This window comes from Bos indicus x Bos taurus, chromosome 5 (assembly GCF_003369695.1).
Source record: "Bos indicus x Bos taurus breed Angus x Brahman F1 hybrid chromosome 5, Bos_hybrid_MaternalHap_v2.0, whole genome shotgun sequence".
In the NCBI taxonomy this organism is placed as follows: Eukaryota; Metazoa; Chordata; class Mammalia; order Artiodactyla; family Bovidae; genus Bos; species Bos indicus x Bos taurus.
Window position 1 is genome coordinate 40,011,332 of NC_040080.1, and position 22,298 is coordinate 40,033,629.

At 39.2% G+C, this 22,298-nt stretch overlaps 1 protein-coding gene across 3 annotated transcripts in view; it reads right to left on the minus strand.

Moving 5' to 3' along the window:
* LOC113892602 (ovochymase-1-like) overlaps window positions 1-22,298 on the minus strand; it is a 92,698-nt gene that overhangs the window by 45,807 nt on the left and 24,593 nt on the right. For all 3 annotated transcript variants that reach the window (XM_027541630.1, XM_027541629.1, XM_027541628.1), the window contains exons 9-13: window positions 18,824-18,896; window positions 17,982-18,177; window positions 10,911-11,065; window positions 2,863-3,019; window positions 2,444-2,545 (exon numbers count right to left, since the gene is read on the minus strand). In XM_027541630.1, coding sequence (XP_027397431.1) covers window positions 2,444-2,545; window positions 2,863-3,019; window positions 10,911-11,065; window positions 17,982-18,177; window positions 18,824-18,896 — 683 coding nt within the window. The remainder of the gene's footprint in view (window positions 1-2,443; window positions 2,546-2,862; window positions 3,020-10,910; window positions 11,066-17,981; window positions 18,178-18,823; window positions 18,897-22,298) is intronic.

A 22,298-nucleotide genomic window follows, 5' to 3' on the forward strand; every position in this document is an offset into this window, starting at 1 on the left:
CCACCATCTCCAACCACAACCTTCTATTTTTCCGCTTACACCAACACATCTTTTGAGACTTGTAATTCATCTATCCCACCACCTTTTCTTATTTTTTAACTTATCATTCATCCTTATTTTACTCTTTCCCCCAGCTTAAATTCCAACCACGTATCATTTTAATCCCTTCCTCACACACACACTCTCAATTCCCTTATACTCTTGTATACTTGGAAAAACCCACTGTGATTGAATCTTCTCTGCACCTGTGCTGCATCTATGTGGGACACCTCAGTGTCTCCAGAGGGAAACAACCAGACCAACTGATTGCTGCTGCTGCTGCTGCTGCTGCTAACACTTCAGTCGTGTCCAACTCAATGCAACCCCATAGACGGATTGGTTTTCCTCTAAATTTATGGTCATTAATCTCAGAGGCTTTTATGCTGCCAAAAAGTTCTACTACATTTCCCTAGTCCATAGGGCTTCCCTGATAGCTATTCGAAAGCCATTTAATACTTTCTCTTTTTTCTCTAAAAACTCTCAAACTCTGTTCTACAATCCTCTGTTTCACCTGCTGATGAAATAAGCAATTAGAGGAGAATTGCCAGCAGCTCTCATTCCCTACCCATACCAGAGCACCCATGCCTAAATATTCTGCTTTCCATTTGGCAACAATGGATGAACTGCACTTTGCTCCTGCCCAAGACCAGTCCTTCCACCTGGACACTAGATCTCATCCACTTTCTTCTACTGAAAGTTATCCCTCTAGCAAGTCTTGTTCTTCTCTCTGGACTCCTCTTCAGTTTTTCTCCAACTCTTCCTAGTTGTCTCCTGGACTTGAGCGTATGTTGGAGTAGATGAAGCAGAAATGGGTGAAAAGGGAAAGACTCTGACCATTTGGAAACCAAGAATGATGGTTATCATGGAACTTTTATCTTCTTGTAAATCTTTCACAGACTTCTAAATCTCCAGGTGCTTTTCAGTTCAGTTCAGTTTCTCAGTCGTGTCTGACTCTTTGCAACCCCACGGACTGCAGCACACCAGGCCTCCCTGTCCATCACCAACTCCTGGAGTTTACTCAAACTCATGTCCATTGAGTAGGTGCTGCCATCCAACCATCTCATCCTCTGTCGTCCCCTTTCCTCCTGCCTTCAATCTTTCCCAGCATCAGAGTCTTTTCAAAAGACCAGGTGCTTTAAACTTTTAACTAAAAATAAAATCCTATTAGCAAACAGAGACTGACAGTGTGGAAGGACTAAAAGAGACAGTAACACCAATGCTGGTCTTAGTTATCTCATATCCAGAATCTTTGTTTAGCAAGATATCTGAAAGTCTAAGGACCTTTGTTCATGCAGGAATAAACAGTTCAGAGATCAGAATAATTCTGTGAACTTTTCCAAAATTCAAGCACTGTTTATAACCATAAGACTTTTTTTTAAACCTGTAATAGCTGTGTCTATGAACTAGAATCAAGATTGCCGGGAGAAATATCAATAACCTCAGATATGCAGATGACACCACCCTTATGGCAGAAAGTGAAGAGGAACTCAAAAGCCTCTTGATGAAAGTGAAAGTGGAGAGTGAAAAAGTTGGCTTAAAGCTCAACATTCAGAAAACGAAGATTGTGGCATCCGGTTCCATCACTTCATGGGAAATAGATGGGGAAACAGTGGAAACAGTGTCAGACTTTATTTTTTGGGGCTCCAAAATCACTGCAGATGGTGATTGCAGCCATGAAATTAAAGACGCTTACTCCTTGGAAGAAAAGTTATGACCAACCTAGATAGCATATTGAAAAGCAGAGACATTACTTTGCCAACAAAGGTCCATCTAGTCAAGGCTATGGTTTTTCCTGTGGTCATATATGGATGTGAGAGTTGGACCGTGAAGAAGGCTGAGCGCCGAAGAATGGATGCTTTTGAACTGTGGTGTTGGAGAAGACTCTTGAGAGTCCCTTGGACTGCAAGGAGATCCAACCAGTCCATTCTGAAGGAGATCAGCCCTGGGATTTCTTTGGAAGGAATGATGCTAAAGCTGAAACTCCAGTACTTTGGCCACCTCATGCGAAGAGTTGACTCATTGGAAAAGACCCTGATGCTGGGAGGGATTGGGGGCAGGAGGAGAAGGGGATGACAGAGGATGAGATGGCTGGATGGCATCACTGACTCAATGGACGTGAGTCTGGGTGAACTCCGGGAGTTGGTGATGGACAGGGAGGCCTGGCGTGCTGCAATTCATGGGGTCGCAAAGAGTAGGACATGACTGAGCGACTGAACTGACTGATGAACTAGAAAAGATCCCTAGACAGTAACAATAAATAACTCTCCTGTCTTTCAACTTAAACTACCAACCAGAATGAAAACAGTTTATGGTATTCCAAAGAAAACTAGTGAATCCAGATAAGCAATGCTTTTTGCTAAATTCTTATTAGTTCTATTAATGGGATAATGTGAACATCTACTACCTGGCCCAGATGCACTGTCTCTTGAGGGTGTGGGTGGTGGCAGTTGTTGTCTTGTTAAGATTTTGCTTTCATTTTTTATCTGGAGTAAAACAGGACCTGCATCTGGGGAGACATGTTAAAAGTAAATAAAGATGAAAGCCTAAGGACAAAATGTTGTCTGTTCTAGAGCAGAGATTTTCAAAAGAGAATGCAAATCTAGGATTAAAGCAGCCTCAGGAAAAGTCAATTTTACCATAACATTGCCGAAGGAAGAAGTTATTCTTATAGAATTTTAATGTATATTTTAATGTATTTAGAAACTAAAATGAAATACTATGTTATTGTCTTTTCTTTTATAATGCTGTTTCTATCACTCTCACCTCTCCCAAGCCCACTCTAAAAACAGAAGAAACTTTTTATAATATATGAAAAATAGTTACCTTTGATTTTGGATTGAATCCAGTCCAGGAAGACACTCACTCTGGCAAATACACCTGGCTTCCTTGGTTGGGCACAGCCAGCTCCCCAGCTGACAATGCCATAGAGGACAAAGGGACCTTTTTCATGTTTACACACTAACGGTCCACCAGAATCTCCCTGAAACACCAAGAAAACGTGTTCTAAAATTGCTTTAATCAGAACTCCTGCTTTCAATTTTGGAACATGAATAATTAATTTATTAAAAACATATTTCTTTAATTTTTTAAAAAGATTTATTCCTTGTCATTTGGTATACCTTAGAACACTTAGACATAAATAAATGAAATGGCAAAAGGAAGGAAAGAGGAGACACTACAGCTGGTATTCCAGAAATACAAAGGATTATAAGAGACCACTATGAACACTTATAAACCAAAAATTGGGTAATTTATAAGAAATAAATTCCCAGAAACATGCAACCTACTAACAACAAAGTAAGAGGAAAAAGAAAATCACAATAGACTAATATGAGAAAGGAGAATGAATCAATAATGAAGAATATCATAAAAAAGAAAAGTCCAGGACCAGAAGGCTTTACTAGTGAATTTCATTAAACATTTAAATAAAGAATCCTTGTCAAATTCCTCACAAAAACTAAAGAGGGGGGAATACTCCAAAAATCATTTTATGAAGTCAGCATTATCCTCATACCAAAGCTAGATAAGAACACTACAGGAAAAGATAATTACAGGCCAATATCCCCAATGAATATAGATGTAAAAATCCCCAGCAAAATACTAACGTACTGAATTCTGCAGTATATTAAATATACTATCAATCACCATAATCAAATGGGATTTATTCCAGGGATGTTAAGAGTTTTTCAATATATGCAAATCAACAAATGTGAAAGTTAAAAGTTATGTCGTCTCAATAGTACAAACAAAACATTTGAAAAATGCAACATTCTTTCACGATTAAAAACTCTCAAGAACTTGGATATAAAGAAAACATAACTCAACATAATAAAAGTAATATATAACAAACCCACACTTAACATCCTACTCAACAGTGAAAGGTTGAACGCTGTTCCTCTAAAAGCAGGAACAAAAGTACTCATCCTCACCATGCCTATTCAATACAGTCTGAAAATCCTAGTCAGAGCAATCTGGCAAGAAAAAGAAATAAAGGCACCCAAACCAGAAAGGAAGAAGTAAAATTGTTTTTATTTTCAGGTGATATAATCTTTTATACAGAAAATCTTAAAGGCTTCACAAAAAGCTGTTAGAACTTATCAGTGAATACAGTAAAGTTTCAGGATACAAAACAAACATGCAGAAGTCCGTTGTCTCTTGCCTGTAGTCAGTGAGGGGCTGTGCACCTTGCACTAGTTCCCGGTGGGTTCTGCTGGACAAATACTGGGCCAGTGTCATTGAGGGAATCAAGCAAGATCTGCTCCACAGGGCTAATGCTACATCTCCCTTTTAAAATTTTGTAGAAATTATAAAAAAAAGACAGTGGTATGTGGTGTGATGATCAGCACTAAGTCCTGCGTTTCTCTCAAGGCCACCTGGGCCATGAATGAGAAGGGAATCAAAATGAAATCTGACTAAAATATTACTGCACAGGCCAAGTACATTTAGTATGGCACTGAGTTATGATATAGTTTTACTTTGGTGTGAATTTTGAATTTCAGCTTCACCTAGATAGACATAGAATGATAATTAAAATGCTGTACCAACTTATCTAATAAAATTGGCACCCAGCCCCTATTTTGTTGACTATGAGATAGTTTATGTTAATTTTAAGGGTCTGATAGAATACTTCATGTGTATTACGGTGATATTCATATGCAGTGTCTCTAAACTTTATTTTCAAAAGCTTAAGGCTCAAATACAAACTTCTTTGAAATAGAAAAAAAGAAATCGTGTCTCTATACACCAATAAAAAACATATTTTAAAAAAATTTCATATATGATAGCATCAGAATAATAAAATATTTCAGAACACATTTAACCAAGGACGCAAAAGATCTCTATACAAAAAACTATCACTTTGATGAAAAAAATTGAAAATTATTTACACAAATAAATGAAAAGATATCCTATGTTCATGGATTGGAAGAATTAATATTGTTAAAATGTCCATACTACTCAAAACAGTCCATATCAAAATTTTAATGGTGTTTTTCACAGAAATGAAGGGAAAAATCCTAAAACTCACATGGAACCACAAAGACCCCCACACAGTCAAAGCAATCCTGAGAACGGATAAAGTTGGAGGCATCACACTTCCTAATTTTAAAATATATTACAAATTTATAGTAATCAACACAGTATGGTACTGGTGTTAAAACAGATATGTAGACCTAAGGGACAGAATTGTGAGCCTAGGAAAAAACCTTAATTTATATAGGTAACTAATATTTGACAAGGGAACAAAGAGTATTCAGTGAGGAATTATTAATTTCTTCAGTAAACGGAGTTGGAGAAATTAGATATCCATATGCAGAGAAATAAAACTGAATCCCTGTTTACACCATAAAAAATTAAAGACTTAAACAAACATAAGGCTCCAAAAGGCAGAATTCCTAGAGGAAAACAGGGGAAAAGCTCCTTTGCTTGGGGCATCAGATTTTTGGATATGAAACCAAGAGCACAAGCAAAAGGGGCAAAAATCAGTCAGTGGGATTACATCAAGTTAAAATGCTTCTGCACATCACAAGAAGCAATCAAGATCAAAATGTAACATGTGGAATGGGAGAAAATATTTGCAAACCATATATCTGATATGGGGTTATTATTCAAAATTATAAAATTCATACAAATCAATAACAAAAATCACACAGTTTAAAAATGAGCAGAGGATCTGAATAGACATATTTCCAAAGAAGACGTGCAGATGGCCAATAGGTATATGTAAATGTGCCCAACATCACAAGCATCAGGAAAATGAAAGTCAAAATCACAATGAGATATCATCTCATACCCGTTTAATCATCTGTCATCAAAAAGACAAGAAATAAAGTGTTTGCAAGGATGTGGACAAAAGAGAATCCTATTGCACCACTGGTAGGAATATAAATTGATATATCATTGTGGAAAATAGAACTACTATATTATACAGCAATCCTAGTTTTGGGTATACAGCCAAAGGAAATAAAATTAGGATACTGAAGAGATAACTGCAATCCCATGTTTATTGAAGCCTTATTCACATTAGCCAAGATATGGAAGCAATCCATTTTTCTGTGAAAGGATGAATGGATAAAAAAGATGTTTTGTGTGTGTGTGTGTTATGGATACTTTAAGAGTGCTCAGTTGCTAGGTCATGTCTGACACTCTGTGACCCTGTGGACTATAGCCTGCCAGGTTCCTCTGTCCATGTGATTTTCCAGGCAAGAATACTGGAGTGGGTTGCCATTTCCTCCAGGTGATCTTCTTAACCCAGGGATCAGACCCACATCTTCTGCATTGGAAGGCAAATTCTTTATCACTGAACCACCTGGGAAGCAATATATACATATATACACACACATATATATATAAGATATATGTTTATTTGTTATTTATCTATAAGAATACTAAATATTAAGATGGAATATTATTCAGCTATGAGAACAAAGGAAATCCTGCCATTTGTGAGAATATGGATGACCTTGAGAACATGATGTTAAGTGAAAAGTCAGATAGGGAAAGACAATGACTATGTTACATCACATATATGTGAAATCTAAAAAAATTAAACTCACAGAAATGGACTTCTGGCGTGCTGCGATTCATGGGGTCACAAAGAGTCAGACACGACTGAGTGACTGATCTGATCTGATCTGATCTGAATGACTCAGTGGTAAAGAATCTGCCTGCCAATTCTTTGAGGCATGGGTTTGATCCCTGGGATGGAAAGATCCCCTGGAGAAGGAAATGGCTACTTGCTCAAGTATTCTTGCCTGGGAAATCCCATGAGCAGAGGAACCTGGCAGACCATGGGGCTTTAAAGAGCTGGACATGACTTAGCGACTAGGATCTTATATACGGTTGCTAACAGAGTAGATCATAAGTGTTCTCAACACAAGAAGAAACAGTAATTGTGCAAGGTGTGCTCAGTTGCTCAATTTTGTCTGACTCTTTGTGACTCCATGGACTGTGTAGCCTGCTAGGCTCCTCTGCCCATGGAGTTCCTCAGGCTAGAATACTGGACTGGGTTGCCATTTCCTCCTCCAGAGGATCTTCCCAAACCAGGGCTTGAACTCTTGTCTCATGAATCTTCTGGACTGGCAGGTGGATTCTTTACCACTGATCTACCTGGGAAGCCCCTTCACAACACATGTGTATAAAAATCATCACACTGTACATTTTAAATGTATACAGTGTTACATGTCAATTAATCTCAATAAAGCTGAAGATAATCAGACCTTAAAATATAGGATTTGCATTTTTTAAAGACAGCCTTTCTGATTTTTAATCAGTGCTTTATACATATATACACACAAGTGTATTTAGACCCTAACTAAATTTTTAATTATCTTCTTCTAAAATAAACTGAGCTGATAACACATTTGATATAGCTGTTTATTTTATACAAAGAATTTTACAGTAGATATCCTGAATTGGGAATAGGAGACAGATTCCCTAATTTGTATTGTAGAACAATTAACATTTTCTTTGGGTCTAGTTTTTTTCCCCACATAAGATTATACTTAAGATTTCCTTCCAGTTTGAAAATGGTCTGATGTGTCTTTTATTCACTCATTAATTCAGTACCAACACATACCCAATATAGAATTTTCCAGGCAATTACAAACATGTCACGATACAGAAAAAGTCTGTCTAATTTGTCTTCTTTTGTCAGTGCTTATCACACGGTTTAGTACAAAGTAAATCTTTAATAAACAAATGGTGCCTATTAGTTACTTTAAACAGAGAAGGCAATGGCACCCCACTCCAGTACTCTTGCCTGGAAAATCCCATGGACGGAGGAGCCTGGTGGGCTGCAGTCCATGGGGTCGCTAAGAGTCAGACACGGCTGAACGACTTCACTTTCACTTTTCACTTTCACTTTTCACTTTCATGCATTGGGGAAGGAAATGGCAACCCACTCCGGTGTTCTTGCCTGGAGAATCCCAGGGATGGGGGAGCCTGGTGGGCTGCTATCTATGGGGTCACACAGAGTCGGACACTACTGTAGTGACTTAGCAGTAGCAGTAGCAGTTCCTACTGTGCGCTAGCCATTATGGAAAAGAATATAAACAAATTAGATTGTAATGATACCCATAAAAAGAATACTCAGAGTGAATGTTGAGAAAAAAGGTAGCTGTGTGTATGTTTACACATGCATATATAAATATATATACATATACACACATATAAATACATATGCATTCACACATATAAATAAATTACATATTAACTTACATGATAAATATATTACATAATAAATAAATTACATAAAATAAACTACATATTAACACTCAGATGTGACTGTTAAGGGCTTCCCAGGTGGTGCTAGTGGTAAAGAACTTGCCTGCCAATGCAGGAGATGTTAGAGATACAGGTTCCATCCCTTGTTTGGGAAGATTCCCTGGAGGAGGGCACGGCAACCCACTCCAGTATTCTTGCCTGGAGAATCCCATGGACAGAAGAGCCTAGTGGGCTACAGTCCATAGGGTCACACAAAGTTGGACATCACTGAAGCGACTTAGCATGCACATATGTATTATATATATGTATGTGTGTGTGTGTGTGTGTGTATGAGCATTTGAGCTCATACATGAACAATAGAAGGAGCTGTATTTTTTAAAATCTAGAGAAACAGCATTATATGCACAACTGATATTGGGGCTAAGGGCCCAATTTAGACACGGATGTGGCAAGTTTGAAGGTCAGAAGGCAAGCAGTGTGGCTGGACTCTAGTAAGCAAGGGGAAAGAAATAAGAAATACAGTGGAAAAGTCAGCAAGAACCAGACAAGTATCTACTCTGTGAAGACAGAAATCACTTGATAGGTCGAAGAACCTGAAATTTTTTAAAACAATCTGAAATATGTGGTGAGCAAAGAATCACAGGATTCCACACTGACTGTCTGAGACTCCCATGTCTCTGCATTTCAACCTTCTGATGTTCACCTTCCTGGATGAGAAATTACATTAGCGGGTCCATTACCTCCGAGTATACACAGGAGGGTAAAAACCAATTACCTGACAGATATATTAGAGTCCATTCTGTCAAAGCAAGTTTCTGAAGTTACCCTTTCTGTAATTCAGTATTCTTTGTAAGAGAAAGCTAGCCACACTTGGTCAGAATTTCAGCTCCTGTTTTCCTCTTCTCACATTGGCTATAAATTTGGTCACACTGCAGCCAAAGTGACAGCTGGATGTAGCTGAAGTAAGAATAGATGCCAAGTGAGATCATGGTATTTGGCTCACCTCTACACAGATCTATTTCCCTCTCTAGTTCTTTTATGATCTCTTGATAGATTAAGGTCTTTCCTTAATGTTAGATGCTATTAAACATGACAGAGACAGCAGAGCTATTTGTAATTTTCTTGATTCAAAATAGAAAAACCATCCTTCAAAAAAGGGAGAAAGAACACATTAATTCAGAATCAGAACACTTTTCTATTTGATTTCTGTAACAGTAATATCCTCTAGCAGAGGGTGTGAAACCCTTCTCATACTCCTCAGACCTTCCAGTCAGTGGCTGGCTCTGTGCTGCAGGGATCCTGCCCTATCCACCCCACCCATGAGATAAGCCAGAATATGACCAGAATATGAGAGGTGGCCCCCTGCAGCCCTCCAGCCATCACCTTGGGGAAGCTGCCTCACTCCTCCAAGGGAATAAGTGTACTACATGTGTTTATCACTGCAGGATTCAGTTCAGCCCCCGCTGTGGTGGCTGGCTTAACTGCACATCCTAGACTAGCGGCTTCCCCTTCCCTGTACCACCTCTTCACATTCCTACAGCTGATACTGCACTTCTAGGCAGACTACAGCTGAATCCTCCTCTTAGGGTTGGCTTCTGGAGAATGCAAATTAGGACAATATACAACATAAAACAGAATTTGTATAGAACTTGACATCATAAAAGGCTTAACCACAATAAATTTATACTCAAAGTTAAGACGGGTCTTCTTCCTTTTGTCCTCATGTTTTTACATGGGAAGACTTCTACCCAGATTATAGCCCAGTTTTCTCTCTTTAGAGGTGATATCCATTGGTTCATGTTTCCTGATGGTAGGGGCTGGGGTGTACCATCAAAGAGCTACAACTATTCAAGACACATTCTTTTCTTGCCTCTCTAGCCCAGCATGAAAGGAAATACCGATCTGGAGGTATGGGTCTGCCTTCCTTCAGGCAGCTTCCCTCAAATCCAGCCTAGGAGCTAAAGGTAGGGCTACTTCCTGTTGGAAATGCTTCTTGGTTGCATACCTAAGTCACATTTCTCAGTTGGCTATGTGGATATTAAAGCTGGTATTTTGCAATCCTTTTGCACACATCCTGTCTTTTTCTTACTTAATGCTGAACTCGCCAACAGCACGCTTGCCCAGCTGACTTGTAAGTCCATCTGTGTAGCTTTGCACCACTGTAGTATCACTGAAATTCAACTGCTGCTTTCTGACTTATTTTCCATTGCATATGAAAACCATTTTTTCAAAGGTTCTCATTTTCCTCATGATTGTTATATTTTATTCTGTGGTAGAAAATTGTGTGAGTACACAGGAATTTAGTAATAATTTTAAATAATAAAATTTTTATATCACAAGTTGGATACATTAACTGAGAATCCTTATTTGCTCATTGCCCTTTTACCAAAGCCCTAAGCATATCTGAACACATCTCACCAGCAGGTCAGTTGAGTGGTGTTGCCCTCTCCTACCTTCTCATGGGCTCCTCTACGTACCCACTTGCCCTCTGACTGATGCCTGCTTCTGTCTGGCTTTTGAATAGGGGTGTGGTGTGATGCTGTGGGCACGCTTGTCTATGGCTTTGAGAGTGGATTCTTCTTGTCTATGGAGAATCTCCAGCAGATAACAACTTCCTGTATTCCTTGGCAAAATCAGGATCCTCTCACCTGACCCACATCTTTCTCTCCAGATGCTGCAAAGCCAGCACAGATCATCTTCTCTGAGATTCCTCCTGGATGGGCTGAATAGTAAGTGCGTTCGCAGACCTCTCTTTCTAACACAGGCACTTGAATCTGCTGTAAGCGACTTGCTAGACCACCATCTAAAAAGTAGATTGAGAAAGAGCTTGATTGTGAAGTAAACAGCAGGTGATGTTAAAGAAATATATTTAAGTTCAAGCTTTCTCTACTCCATCATTTGGTTTTGCCTAAGTCGATGCAGACTTCTGAATCCAAACACAGTGTCTTGTGCAAAATATCTTTATTTCCAGATGTGGCATCTTGGGGAAGAAAATCCATTGGCAAGAACAAGACCAAAAGCACTTTTTTTTTCTAGTTTAATTCTGATTTAAATCTTAGTGTTTCAAAGATTGCTACATGTAAGAATTCAGAAATTCAGTAATATATGACTTGGTGTTAGATAATTCATATTATAAATATATGTGACTATATATTTATACATGTACAGTTGACCCTTGAACAACATCAGTTTGAGCTGTACAGGTCCACTTATACTTAGATATGTTTTCAATAGCAGATATAGCAGTACTACATAGCTTGTGGTTGGATGAACCCATGGATGTGGGATTGCAGATATGGAAGGCTGACTATAAATGATACTTGAATTAACCTCCACATTGTTCAAAGGTCAACTGTAAATATTTATGTAAATATATTATAACTATATAACAATAATACATTTATACTACTACTACTACTACTAAGTTGCTTCAGTCGTGTCCGACTCTGTGCGACCCCATAAACGACAGCCCACCAGGCTCCCCTGTCCCTGGGATTCTCCAGGCAAGAACACTGGAGTGGGTTGCCATTTCCTTCTCCAATGCATGAAAGTGAAAAGTGAAAGGGAAGTCATATCCGACTTTTCTCGACCCCATGGACTGCAGCCTACCAGGCTCCTCCGTCCATGGGATTCTCCAGGCAAGAGTACTGGAGTGGGGTGCCATTGCCTTCTCCATCCTTTAGTATCACTGGGGCCTAATTTCAACCAATTTAGATGACTTTGATGATGAATACTAAAGAATTTCTACCTTGGCCTGACCCTCAGGCAGGCCTATGTTAACATGTGTTCTGCATGACTTATTCCATTACTTTAGATTTATGACTCATTTAAAAAAGCTAAGTTTACTATTTCATAGTTCTGTAACTTTCTGGAAACAATTTTTAAAAAATAAAAAAGGGGGTTCATGTATACATATGGGGCTTCCCCAGTGGCTCAGTGAAAAATCCCTTTGCTGCCAACCCACTCCAGTGTTCTTGCCTGGGAAATCTCATGGACAGAGGACTCTGGAGGGCTACAGTTCATGGGATCACAAAGAGTAGGACACAACTTAGTGACTAAACAACAGCAAATATGTATACATATAGCTGATTCACTTTCCAGTACAGCAGAAACTAAAAAATCATTGTAAGGCAACTATACTCCAATAAACATTTTTTAAAAATATATTAAAATTAAAAATTAATTTACATTTATTGGTTTAGATGGTAAAGAATCTGCCTGCAAGACAGGAGACCTGGTTTCAATCCCTGGGTCTGGAAAATCCCCTGGAGAAGGGAATGGCTACCTACTCCAGTATTACTACCTGGAGAATTTCATGGACAGCATGGACAGAGGAGCCTGGCAGGCCATATGGGGTTGCAAAGAGTTGGACATGACTGAACAACTAAGACAAGATGTACAATATTTCTGCTTTTTACTCCAAGCTCTTAATACTCACAACATTGTGAGGTGGGCTGTCACACTGATTTCACACCTGAAAAAGCCAGAACTCTGAAGATTTGATCTTTCAGCAACTATGGGATAGAACTAAGAACTAGCCTGGGTCTGACTCTATATCTTACTTTTTTAATGCAATAACCGAATACAAAAATAAATTAATATATTTAAAATCCTCTTTTCAGAGACGATCCCTAAAAGTGCTGTTTTATTATCACGTCTCAAAATGGAGAACTTGTTCTCTCTCCAAGACTGAAAGACTGAAGTCACCTTTTGTAAAACTTTAACTACCTCTATCACCTGGTGGTCACAGAGTTGGTGAAGGCTGAAGGTTTCAGAGAACAGGCACATTTACTCAAGGGCACTGAGGCCAGCCAGTCCATAAAAAGTTACTGTTTCCTCTATGCAAGGTAGATATTGACCCCTGGGGAGAGAGCAGTAAATTAGGCAGAGATCTGCCTCCAAGAGGCTCCCGCTATAAGGGGTGAGATATAGAAAACGAGTCTGTAAAATAATGTCAAGTCCCTTTATGTGCAAGGAGATGATAAAACCAGGCAATGAAGAGAGTGAAGAAGGACAGTCCTGCTGCAAGAAAATGGTCTGAGATTTGAGTTGAGGATGGAGTGATGAGAAGAGGCTGTGAGGAGACTGAAATAGGAGTGCTCCAGGGCCAAGGAAACAACGTACAGAGCTTGAGAGAGAAAGAAGACACAGTGCCTGAAGGTCAGCCAACAATGGGACAAACGAGGAACAGATGCTGGAGAGGGTTTGGGAGGTCCCGTGCAGATTCTTCAGTGCTGCGCTAGGAGGTCAGATTTATTCTTTTTTTCTTAATGAAAACTTATTATTATTATTACCCAAAAGTAAATATTTCCACAACATTCTTAACATTCAGTTTGGGATGGAAATTGTTTCTTATGTAACAAAAAGCCATTCAAGGTTTATCAGCTGAGCCACACTGATTTAAATTCCCTTTTGATACTTATTAGCCATGGAGTCTTAGCAAATGACTTAACTTTCAGGGCCATAACCCCCTCATTTGCAAAACCGGAGTATAAAATCTCCTCATATGGCAGTTGCAAAGATTTTAGAAAAATGCAGTTTGGCTGCAGGTACCACAGTAAACCGAGAAGATGAATGCTGTACAGGGTCAAAGAGTAATTCCCCTCTCCTTCAAGCTCACAGACTTTGCCACTGTTTTGTTTGAAGTATATTTGACTTCCCTTTCATGAATCACAACCTTGTGCTTGGGCAAATAGGAACCCACTCCACTACTGTTGCCTAGAGAACCCCATGGACAGTATGAAAAGGCAAAAAGGTATGACCCTGGAAGATAAGCCCCCCAGGTTGGAAGGTGTCCATATGTTACTGGGGAAGAGCCGAGAACAATTACTATTAGCTCCAGAAAGAACGAAGTGCCTGGGCTAAAGTGGAAACAACTCTCAGTTGTGGATGTGTCTGGTGGTAAAAGTAAAGTCTGATGCTGTAAAGAATATTGCACAGGAATCCGAAATGTTAGGTTTATGAATCAAGGTATGCTGAATGTGGTCTAGCAGGAGATGGCAAGATTGAACATTAATATCCTAGGAATTAGTGAAGTAAAATGGAAGGGAATGGGAAAATTTAATTCAGATGACCATTATGTCTACTAGTGTGGACAAGAATCCCTTAGAAGAAATGAAGCGGCCTTCACAATCCACAGAAGCATCACAAATGTAGGGTTTGGGTATAATCCCTAAATGATAGAATGCTCTAACCATTCAACATCACAGTAATCTAAGACTATGCCCAACCACTGATGCTGAAGAAATTGAAGTTGACCTATGAAGTTGTGTGAAGACCCACAAGACCTTCTAGAACTAACACCAACAAAAATGTCCTTTTCATCATAGGGGATTAGAATGCAGAAGTAGGAAGACAAGAGATACCTGGAATAACAGGCACGTTTGGCCTTGGAGTACAAAATGAAAAAGGACAAAGGCTAACAGAATTTTGTCAAGAGAACACGTTGGTCATAGAAACACCCTTTTCCAACAACCCAAGAGACAACTCTACACATGGATATCACCAGATGGTCAATACTGAAATCAGATTGATTATATTCTTTGCAGCTGAAGATAGAGAAGCTCTACAGTCAGCAAAAACAAGACTTGGAGCTGACTGTGGCTCAGATCATCAGCTCCTAATTGCAAAATTCAGGCTCCAACTGAAAAAAGTAGGGAAGACCACTAGGCCATTCAGGTATGACCTAAATAAAATCTCTTCTGATTATACTGTGGAGGGGATAAATAGATTCAAGGGATTAGATCTGGTAGGCAGAGTGCATAAAGAATTATGGATGGAGGTTCATAGCATTGTACAGGAGGCGGTGACCAAAACCATGCCCTCAAAAAAGAAATACAAAAAGGCAAAGTGGCTGTCTCAGGAAGCTTTACAAATTTTTAAGGAAAGAAGATAGGTGAAGGGCAAGAGAGAAAGGGAAAAATATACACTGAACTGAAAGCAGAGTTCTAGAGAATAGCAATGAGAGATAAAAAGGCCTTCTTAAATGAACAATAAAAAGAATTAGAGGAAAAAAACAGAATGGGAAAGACTAGAGATTTCTTCAAGAAAATTGGAGATGTTGAGGGAACACTTTATGCAAGGATGGGCATAATAAAGGTCAGAAACAGTAAGGACCTAACAGAAGCAGAAGAGATTAAGAAGATGTGCAAGAATACATAGAAGGACTATACAAAAAAAGGTCTTAATGACCCAGATAACCATGATGGTGTGGTCACTCACTACATACTCACCACATATGGACATACTGAAGTGTGAAGTCAAGAGGGCCTTAAGAAGCATTTCTACAAAAAAAAACCAAACCAAACCAAACAAACTAGTGGAGGTGACAGAATTTCAGTTAAGCTATTTCAAATCCTAAAATATGATGCTGTTAAAGTGTTGTACTCAATATGTCAGCAAATTTGGAAAACTCAGGAGTGGCCACAAGACTGGAAAATGTCAGTTTTTATTCCAATTCCAATGAAGGGCAATGCCAAAGAATGTTCAAACTATTGTACAGTTACGCTCATTTCACATGCTAGCAAGGTCATGCTCAAGATCCTTCTAGCTAGGCTTCAGCAGCGTGTGAACTGAGAACTTCCAGGTGCACAAGCCGGGTTTCAAAGAGACAGAGGAACCAGACATCAAATTGCCAACATTCGTTGGTTCATAAAGAAAGCAAGGGAATTCCAGAAAAACATCTACTTCTGCTTCATTGACTATGCTAAAAGGCCTTTGACTGTGCGGATCACAGCAAACTGTGTATATCTTAGAGATGGGAATACCAAACCACCTTACCTATCACCTGAGAGACCTGTATGCAGGACCAGAAGCAATAGTTGGAACCACACATGGAACAACTGACTGGTTCGAAATTGTGTAAGGAGTATGACAAGACCATATATTTTTACCTTGCTTATTCAACTTCTATGCAGAGTACATCATGGGAAATGCCAGGCTGGCTGAATCACAAGCTGGATTCAAGACTGCTGGGAGAAATATCAACAGTCTCTGATATGCAAATGACACCACTTTAATGGCAGAAGGTGATAAGGAACTAAAGAGCCTCTTCATGAGGGTGAAAGAGAAGAGTGAAAAAGCTGGCTTGAAAATCAACATTCAAAAAAAACTAAGATCATGGCATCAGTCCCATCACTTCATGGTAAATTGATGGGGAAAAACTGGAAACAGTGGCAGATTTTATTTTCTTGGGCTCCAAAATCACTGCAGACAGTGACTGTAGCCATGAAATGAAAAGACACTTATTCCTTGGAAAAAAAGTTATAACAAACCTAGACAGCATAATAAAAAGTGGAGACATCACTTTGCTGACAAAGTTCCATCTAGTCAAAGCTATGGTTTTTCCAGTAGTCATGTATGGATGTGAGAGTTGGACCATAAAGAAGGCTGAACAGTGAAGAACTGATGCTTTCAAACTGTGATGCTAGTTTTCCCTTGGACTGCACAGAGATCAAACTAGACAATCCTAAAGGAAATCAACCTTGAATATTCTTTGGAAGGACTGATGCTGAAGCTTAAGCTCCAATACTTTGGCCACCTGATACGAAGAGCCGACTCATTGGAAAAGACCCTGATGCTGGGAAAGGAGAAGGAGGATGCAGAAGATGAGATGGTTAGAGAGCATTACCGACTCAATGCATATGAATTTGAGCAAAGTCCAAGAGACAGTGGAGGACAGAGGAGCCTGGTGTGCTGCATTCCATGTGGTTGCAGTCAGAAATAACTTAGCAACTGAACAACAGCAACAATATCTAATTTACATAGTCATCTTAGTTTCTGCTATATAGCAAAGTGATACAGTTTTACATACACACACACACACATATATACTTTTTCAGATTTTTTTCCATTACAGATTATTATAAGATATTGAATATAGTTCCCTATGCTATACAGTAGGACATTGTTGTTTATCTATTTTATATATAGTAGTATGTACATGTTAATCCCAAACTCCTAATTTATCCCTCTCTTCCCCTTACCCCTTTGGTAACCATACGTTTGTCTTCAGCATCTACAAGCTTACAGAGTTTAAATGACATATAGACAGAAGGAAAATATAAGAGAAAATAACTTTATACAGTGCAAATAAGCAGGACAACAACATCAACTCATTCAGGTCTTTTGGTATTTCACTATGGCTTTAAGAACTATAGAATCTAGCCCAGGCCTCATCAGATTCCAGTCCGCAGGCCAAATCCATGTCAGCCCCTACTACCAGCTCCCGATACCAACTCTGAGTCTATTTATTACAATCCATGAATTAATTATGGTTTGTACATTTTTAAATGGTCGAAAAGATAATCCAAAAAAACGAATACCATTTTGTGACAAGATTAGTGCATAAAATTTCAATTTCATGGAGAAATTCCATTGGAACACAGCCACATCCATTCTGTAACATATTGTCTAAGGCTGCTTTGTGGTACAACAGCAGATTTGAATAGCTGTGACAGAGACCATATGGCCTACAAGGGATAAGATACTTCTATCTGGCCTTTCACAGATCTAGCCTACCTATGATTAAGGCATCCTGATGGAAAAGTTATAAAATAGTTCATTCTCTACTCTGATGAACTATTACAGTTAAATAAACCATGGTTCCTGTCTTTCAGAAGGAAGAAGGGCTAAAGCAGATACCGTTTGATAACGTTTCCATGCCATGTTCTCGAAACTGTCAATCAGTAGTGATGTTCATGCAAAAGTAAAAGGTTTACCTTTATTAGCACTTCCCCAGCCAGTCACAACACAAATCTCAGAAGAAAACAGAGGCTCCAAGCTGTGTGGAAGACATACTGGCCTCACCACTGAGTTGAATTCTAGGGCAGAGCTCAGTTGGATCAAGGCGATATCAGAGTCATAGCTCAGTGAGTCGAAGTCCTCATGCATCACGATGTGTTTTGCCCTTCTCACCTGCATCATGAGCAAGCAAGAAATTACAAGGCAGAGTCAATGATTCAAACAAATTCCTTGTATACTGGTCCAAAATCATCCTAAATCTCTGCATTTCCACACGTCACCCAATGAAGGTGACTTTGTACTAACTTTAGAAGGGAAATCTTTGTTAATAATTTGCAGGAATCCATGAAGCACTTTCTGAGGAATGGAGGTCCTGGGAAAATTAGACTCTGTGGACCTGTGTACATGGACCTCAGTTTGCACTTCCTGACTCACTTCCCCTCATTCTCAGATTAAATGTGATCTCAAATTCTATCTTTAAATGTTGGTATAAATGATAAGTGTAAGAGGGCATTAGGAAAGTAGTAACTAATCTCATGTTTTAGATAAATGTATTCCCTGAAAGTGAAAGTCACTCAGTCATGTCTGACTTTTTGCGACCTCATGGATTATACAGTCCAAGGAATTCTCCAGGCCAGAACACAGGAGTGGGTAGCCTTTCCCGTCTCCAGGGTATCTTCCCAATCCAGGGATCGAACCCAGGTCTCCTGAGTTGCAGGCAGATTCCTTACCAGCTGAGCCACAAGGGAAGCCCAAATGTATTCCCTGGCATGTGACAATTTAGGGAACAGGCAGAATGACCTTTAAAAACATTTCTCACCTGCTCAGTTGATTCCTTCAAGGTTCTGTCATGGTCTCCAGCAACAATGGTCCAGAAGAGTGGATTGTTTTTCCTGGAGGAGGAACAACAAAAGTTTGATATGAAAACACATTTTTCACCATTTGGTCTAACACTATAACATCCACTGTTCAGTCCAGCCAGGGGCCACCCACTACCTTGTCTGGAATCTTCATGTAACCAGAGAAGCTGCACCATGCCTTCTGGTCTATCTGAGGACAAGTTCCTAATTGTCTATCTTGCCCCCTACTTTTGTCCATAAAATGTTTCTGGAGCATTTATCAAATATCACCAGTTTATTTTTAAGTTGAGAAGGAAAAAAGAAACCTAGAGCTTATTTTAATTTCATAGTGACATTAGGAATACATGAAGAAAATTACATTTCTAATGAGATCTATGCTTTACTGTTAAAAATATTCAAATACTATATTATAGGAATATATCTTTTAAATTATCATCTTTTATAAAATAATCAGAATTTATGAAACTAAGACCAATTTATCAATTCCTAAATAGGTAAAATTCACATCTGATATCAGAGATTAGGACACTGACTACTTTTAAAGGGGAGAGGGCATAAAGGGGACCCCTAGGTACTGGCACCATTTCCTTTCTTGGTCTGGGTGCTAGTTACATGGTTATTTGCTTTGTATAAATTCCTCTAACTGTATTAATGTTTTGCACACATTTAATATACTTCAAAAAAAGTTTAAAAATTTGAATCTACATCCATTAATTTGCCACATCAAGATCTCCAGCTGAAAAAATATCCAAGGAAAGAGTCCCTCAATTGCCACAAATATATTGTCACTGATTCTTCATTTTTCAAAACTGTCTTTTCAGTAAAGTTATGAAAAGTATTTCTTCAATACATTTAGTCAAAGAAGTTTCTTAATACAGGTAGGCATGTTCTCTCTAATCATAACCATGCTCATTTCAGTTCCTTGCATGATGAGTCTGACTCACTGATGTGTTTAAGTGTGCCTTTATTAAGGGAGCCAACTCAAGTAAAGTGCCTGGTAAGTATACGGAGATAGTAATGACTCCATAATGGTAGCCATTATCATTGTTATTATCTGTCATGCACTCTAATGGAAGGATCAACTTTATTTTCAAAGTCACTCTCTAAATCATTACTTGGTAGTAAAGAAACGTATTTCTTAAAGCTGTTACTAAGGCTGCTGCCCTAGAATCATACCCCTGCCCCTCCCTTGGATGGAAACCAATTGCTCTTATCTAAGTTTTGGAAGGAAGCTGCAAAGAGAAAAACAAGAACTGGTTAACCCTAGAAAGGGCTTCTCTGGTGGCTCAGTGATAAGTGACCTGCCTGCTGGTACATGGGACTTGGTTTCTATCCGTAGTCCAAGAAGATCTCACAAGCTATGGAGCAACTAAGCCCATGCACCACAACTATTGAGCCTGCACTTTAGAGCCTGGGAGCCACAGCTACTGAAGCCTGAGAGCCCTACAGCCTGAGCTCGGCAACAAGAGAAGCCTCTGCGATGAAGAATCTGCATACTGCAATGAAAAGTAACTGCTGCTTGCCATAACTAAAGAAAAGCCCACACAACAAAGAAGATCCAGCACAGCCAAAAATAAATGGATAAAGAAATAAACAAACGAGTGCAGGTGTGCTAAGTTGCTTCAGTGATGTCAGACTCTTGTGACCCCATGGACTGTAGCCCCCCAGATTCTTCTGTCCATGGGATTCTCCAGGCAAGAATACTGGAGTAGGTAGCTATGCCCTCCTCCAGGGGATCTTCCTGACCCAAGGATGGAACCCACACATCTCACATCTCTTACATCTCCTGCATTGGTAGGTGGGTTCTTTAACACTAGCATCACCTGGGAAGCCCCAATAAATAAATATTTTAAAAGGCAGCTTCTAAGAAAATAAAGGTCGCTGAAACTGGAAAAAAATCCACTGATTTAGGTTTGAGACAGATTCCAATGTACAACTGCAAAGTGAGTTTATTCCCCTAAATTAAGTTTATTTTTTAAACTTTTTATTTTATATCAGAGTATAGTCGATAAACAGTGTTGTGAGAATTTTGGGTGGACAGCAAAGTGACTCAGATATACATGCATCCAGTCGTTCTCCTCCAAACTCCCCTCCTATCCAGGCTGCCACATAACATTGAGAAGAGTTCTCTGTGCTATACATTAGGACCTAAAATCCCACACAAGCATGAAGAAGAGTGTGGAGTCAACAAAAGGAGAACATGCCAGGTTTTCCCTAAAAATAGGACAACAGTACCCAGCAACTTGTTAGAAATAAAGATTCTCTGGCTCCACACCAGACTTTAAGTAAGAAACCTTCCAGACAAGTCTGGTATTTGCTAGGGCTAATACTAAGGGTAACCAGTGCTAGAGACGGTAGCACATGGGGTGTAGTACAATGTTGCTGTCGGTTGTCCTTATCGCCTTTTGTAGCAATGTCAGCCAGCCTGGCCACGTGGTGACCTTCAGCAAAAATGTCTATCTCAGCTCCCAGATTTTGTACATTTCCCCAACTGGCTCATTCCATGCAGTAAACTTGCCTTCCCAATGGATTTGGGTACGCCCCTTCAATGGAGGCTGGAGCCCTGGATGTCCATAAGATTGATGAGGATGAGACAAGGAGAAGTAAGTTCTTGAAGGAATCAGCTGAAGGATTCCCAAAGACAAGGCATGAGTGAACATACTAATTCTTCACACTAGCATCCCAAATGATTCTGGGTAAAGATATACACAGTTCCAACTTCAAAAAAGATATTTCTCTGGTCAAGTAAATTAAACAACTATAAAAGTTAAAGAAAAAATGAGGTAACCTTTTCCACATCAAATAAGTATAAGGCACAATATTTTGTGTAAAAATTATAAAACCCTACATAAAATATATATGTATAAACATTAATGTAAAATCAGATAATTAAAACATTCTTAATATTGATTACTTCTAGAAAGGAGGAATGGATTAGAGAAATGGAGAGGGTAGTTTAGATTTTACTTGATAACTTTATTTGAACTGCCTTTTTAAAAACAAGCAATACTACTACTTTAGCAAAATTTTACAAAGAAAACAAGAAGGGCCACTAAAATTACATACAAATCTTTTTGTGGTTAACTTAAATGGTTCACAAACATTTATAGCTGACTGTGTTTATTAATCGGAGAAGGCAATGGCACCCCACTCCAGTACTCTTGCCTGGAAAATCCCATGGACGGAGGAGCCTGGTAGGCTGCAATCTATGGGGTCGCTAAGAGTCGGACACGACTGAGCGGCTTCACTTTCACTTTTCACTTTCATGCATTGGAGAAGGAAATGGCAACCCACTCCAGTGTCCTTGCCTGGAGAATCCCAGGGATGGGGGAGCCTGGTGGGCTTCCGTCTATGGGGTCGCACAGAGTCAGACACGACTGAAGCGACTTAGCAGCAGCAGCAGCAGTGTTTATTAATCTCAGCTGACTCATCAAG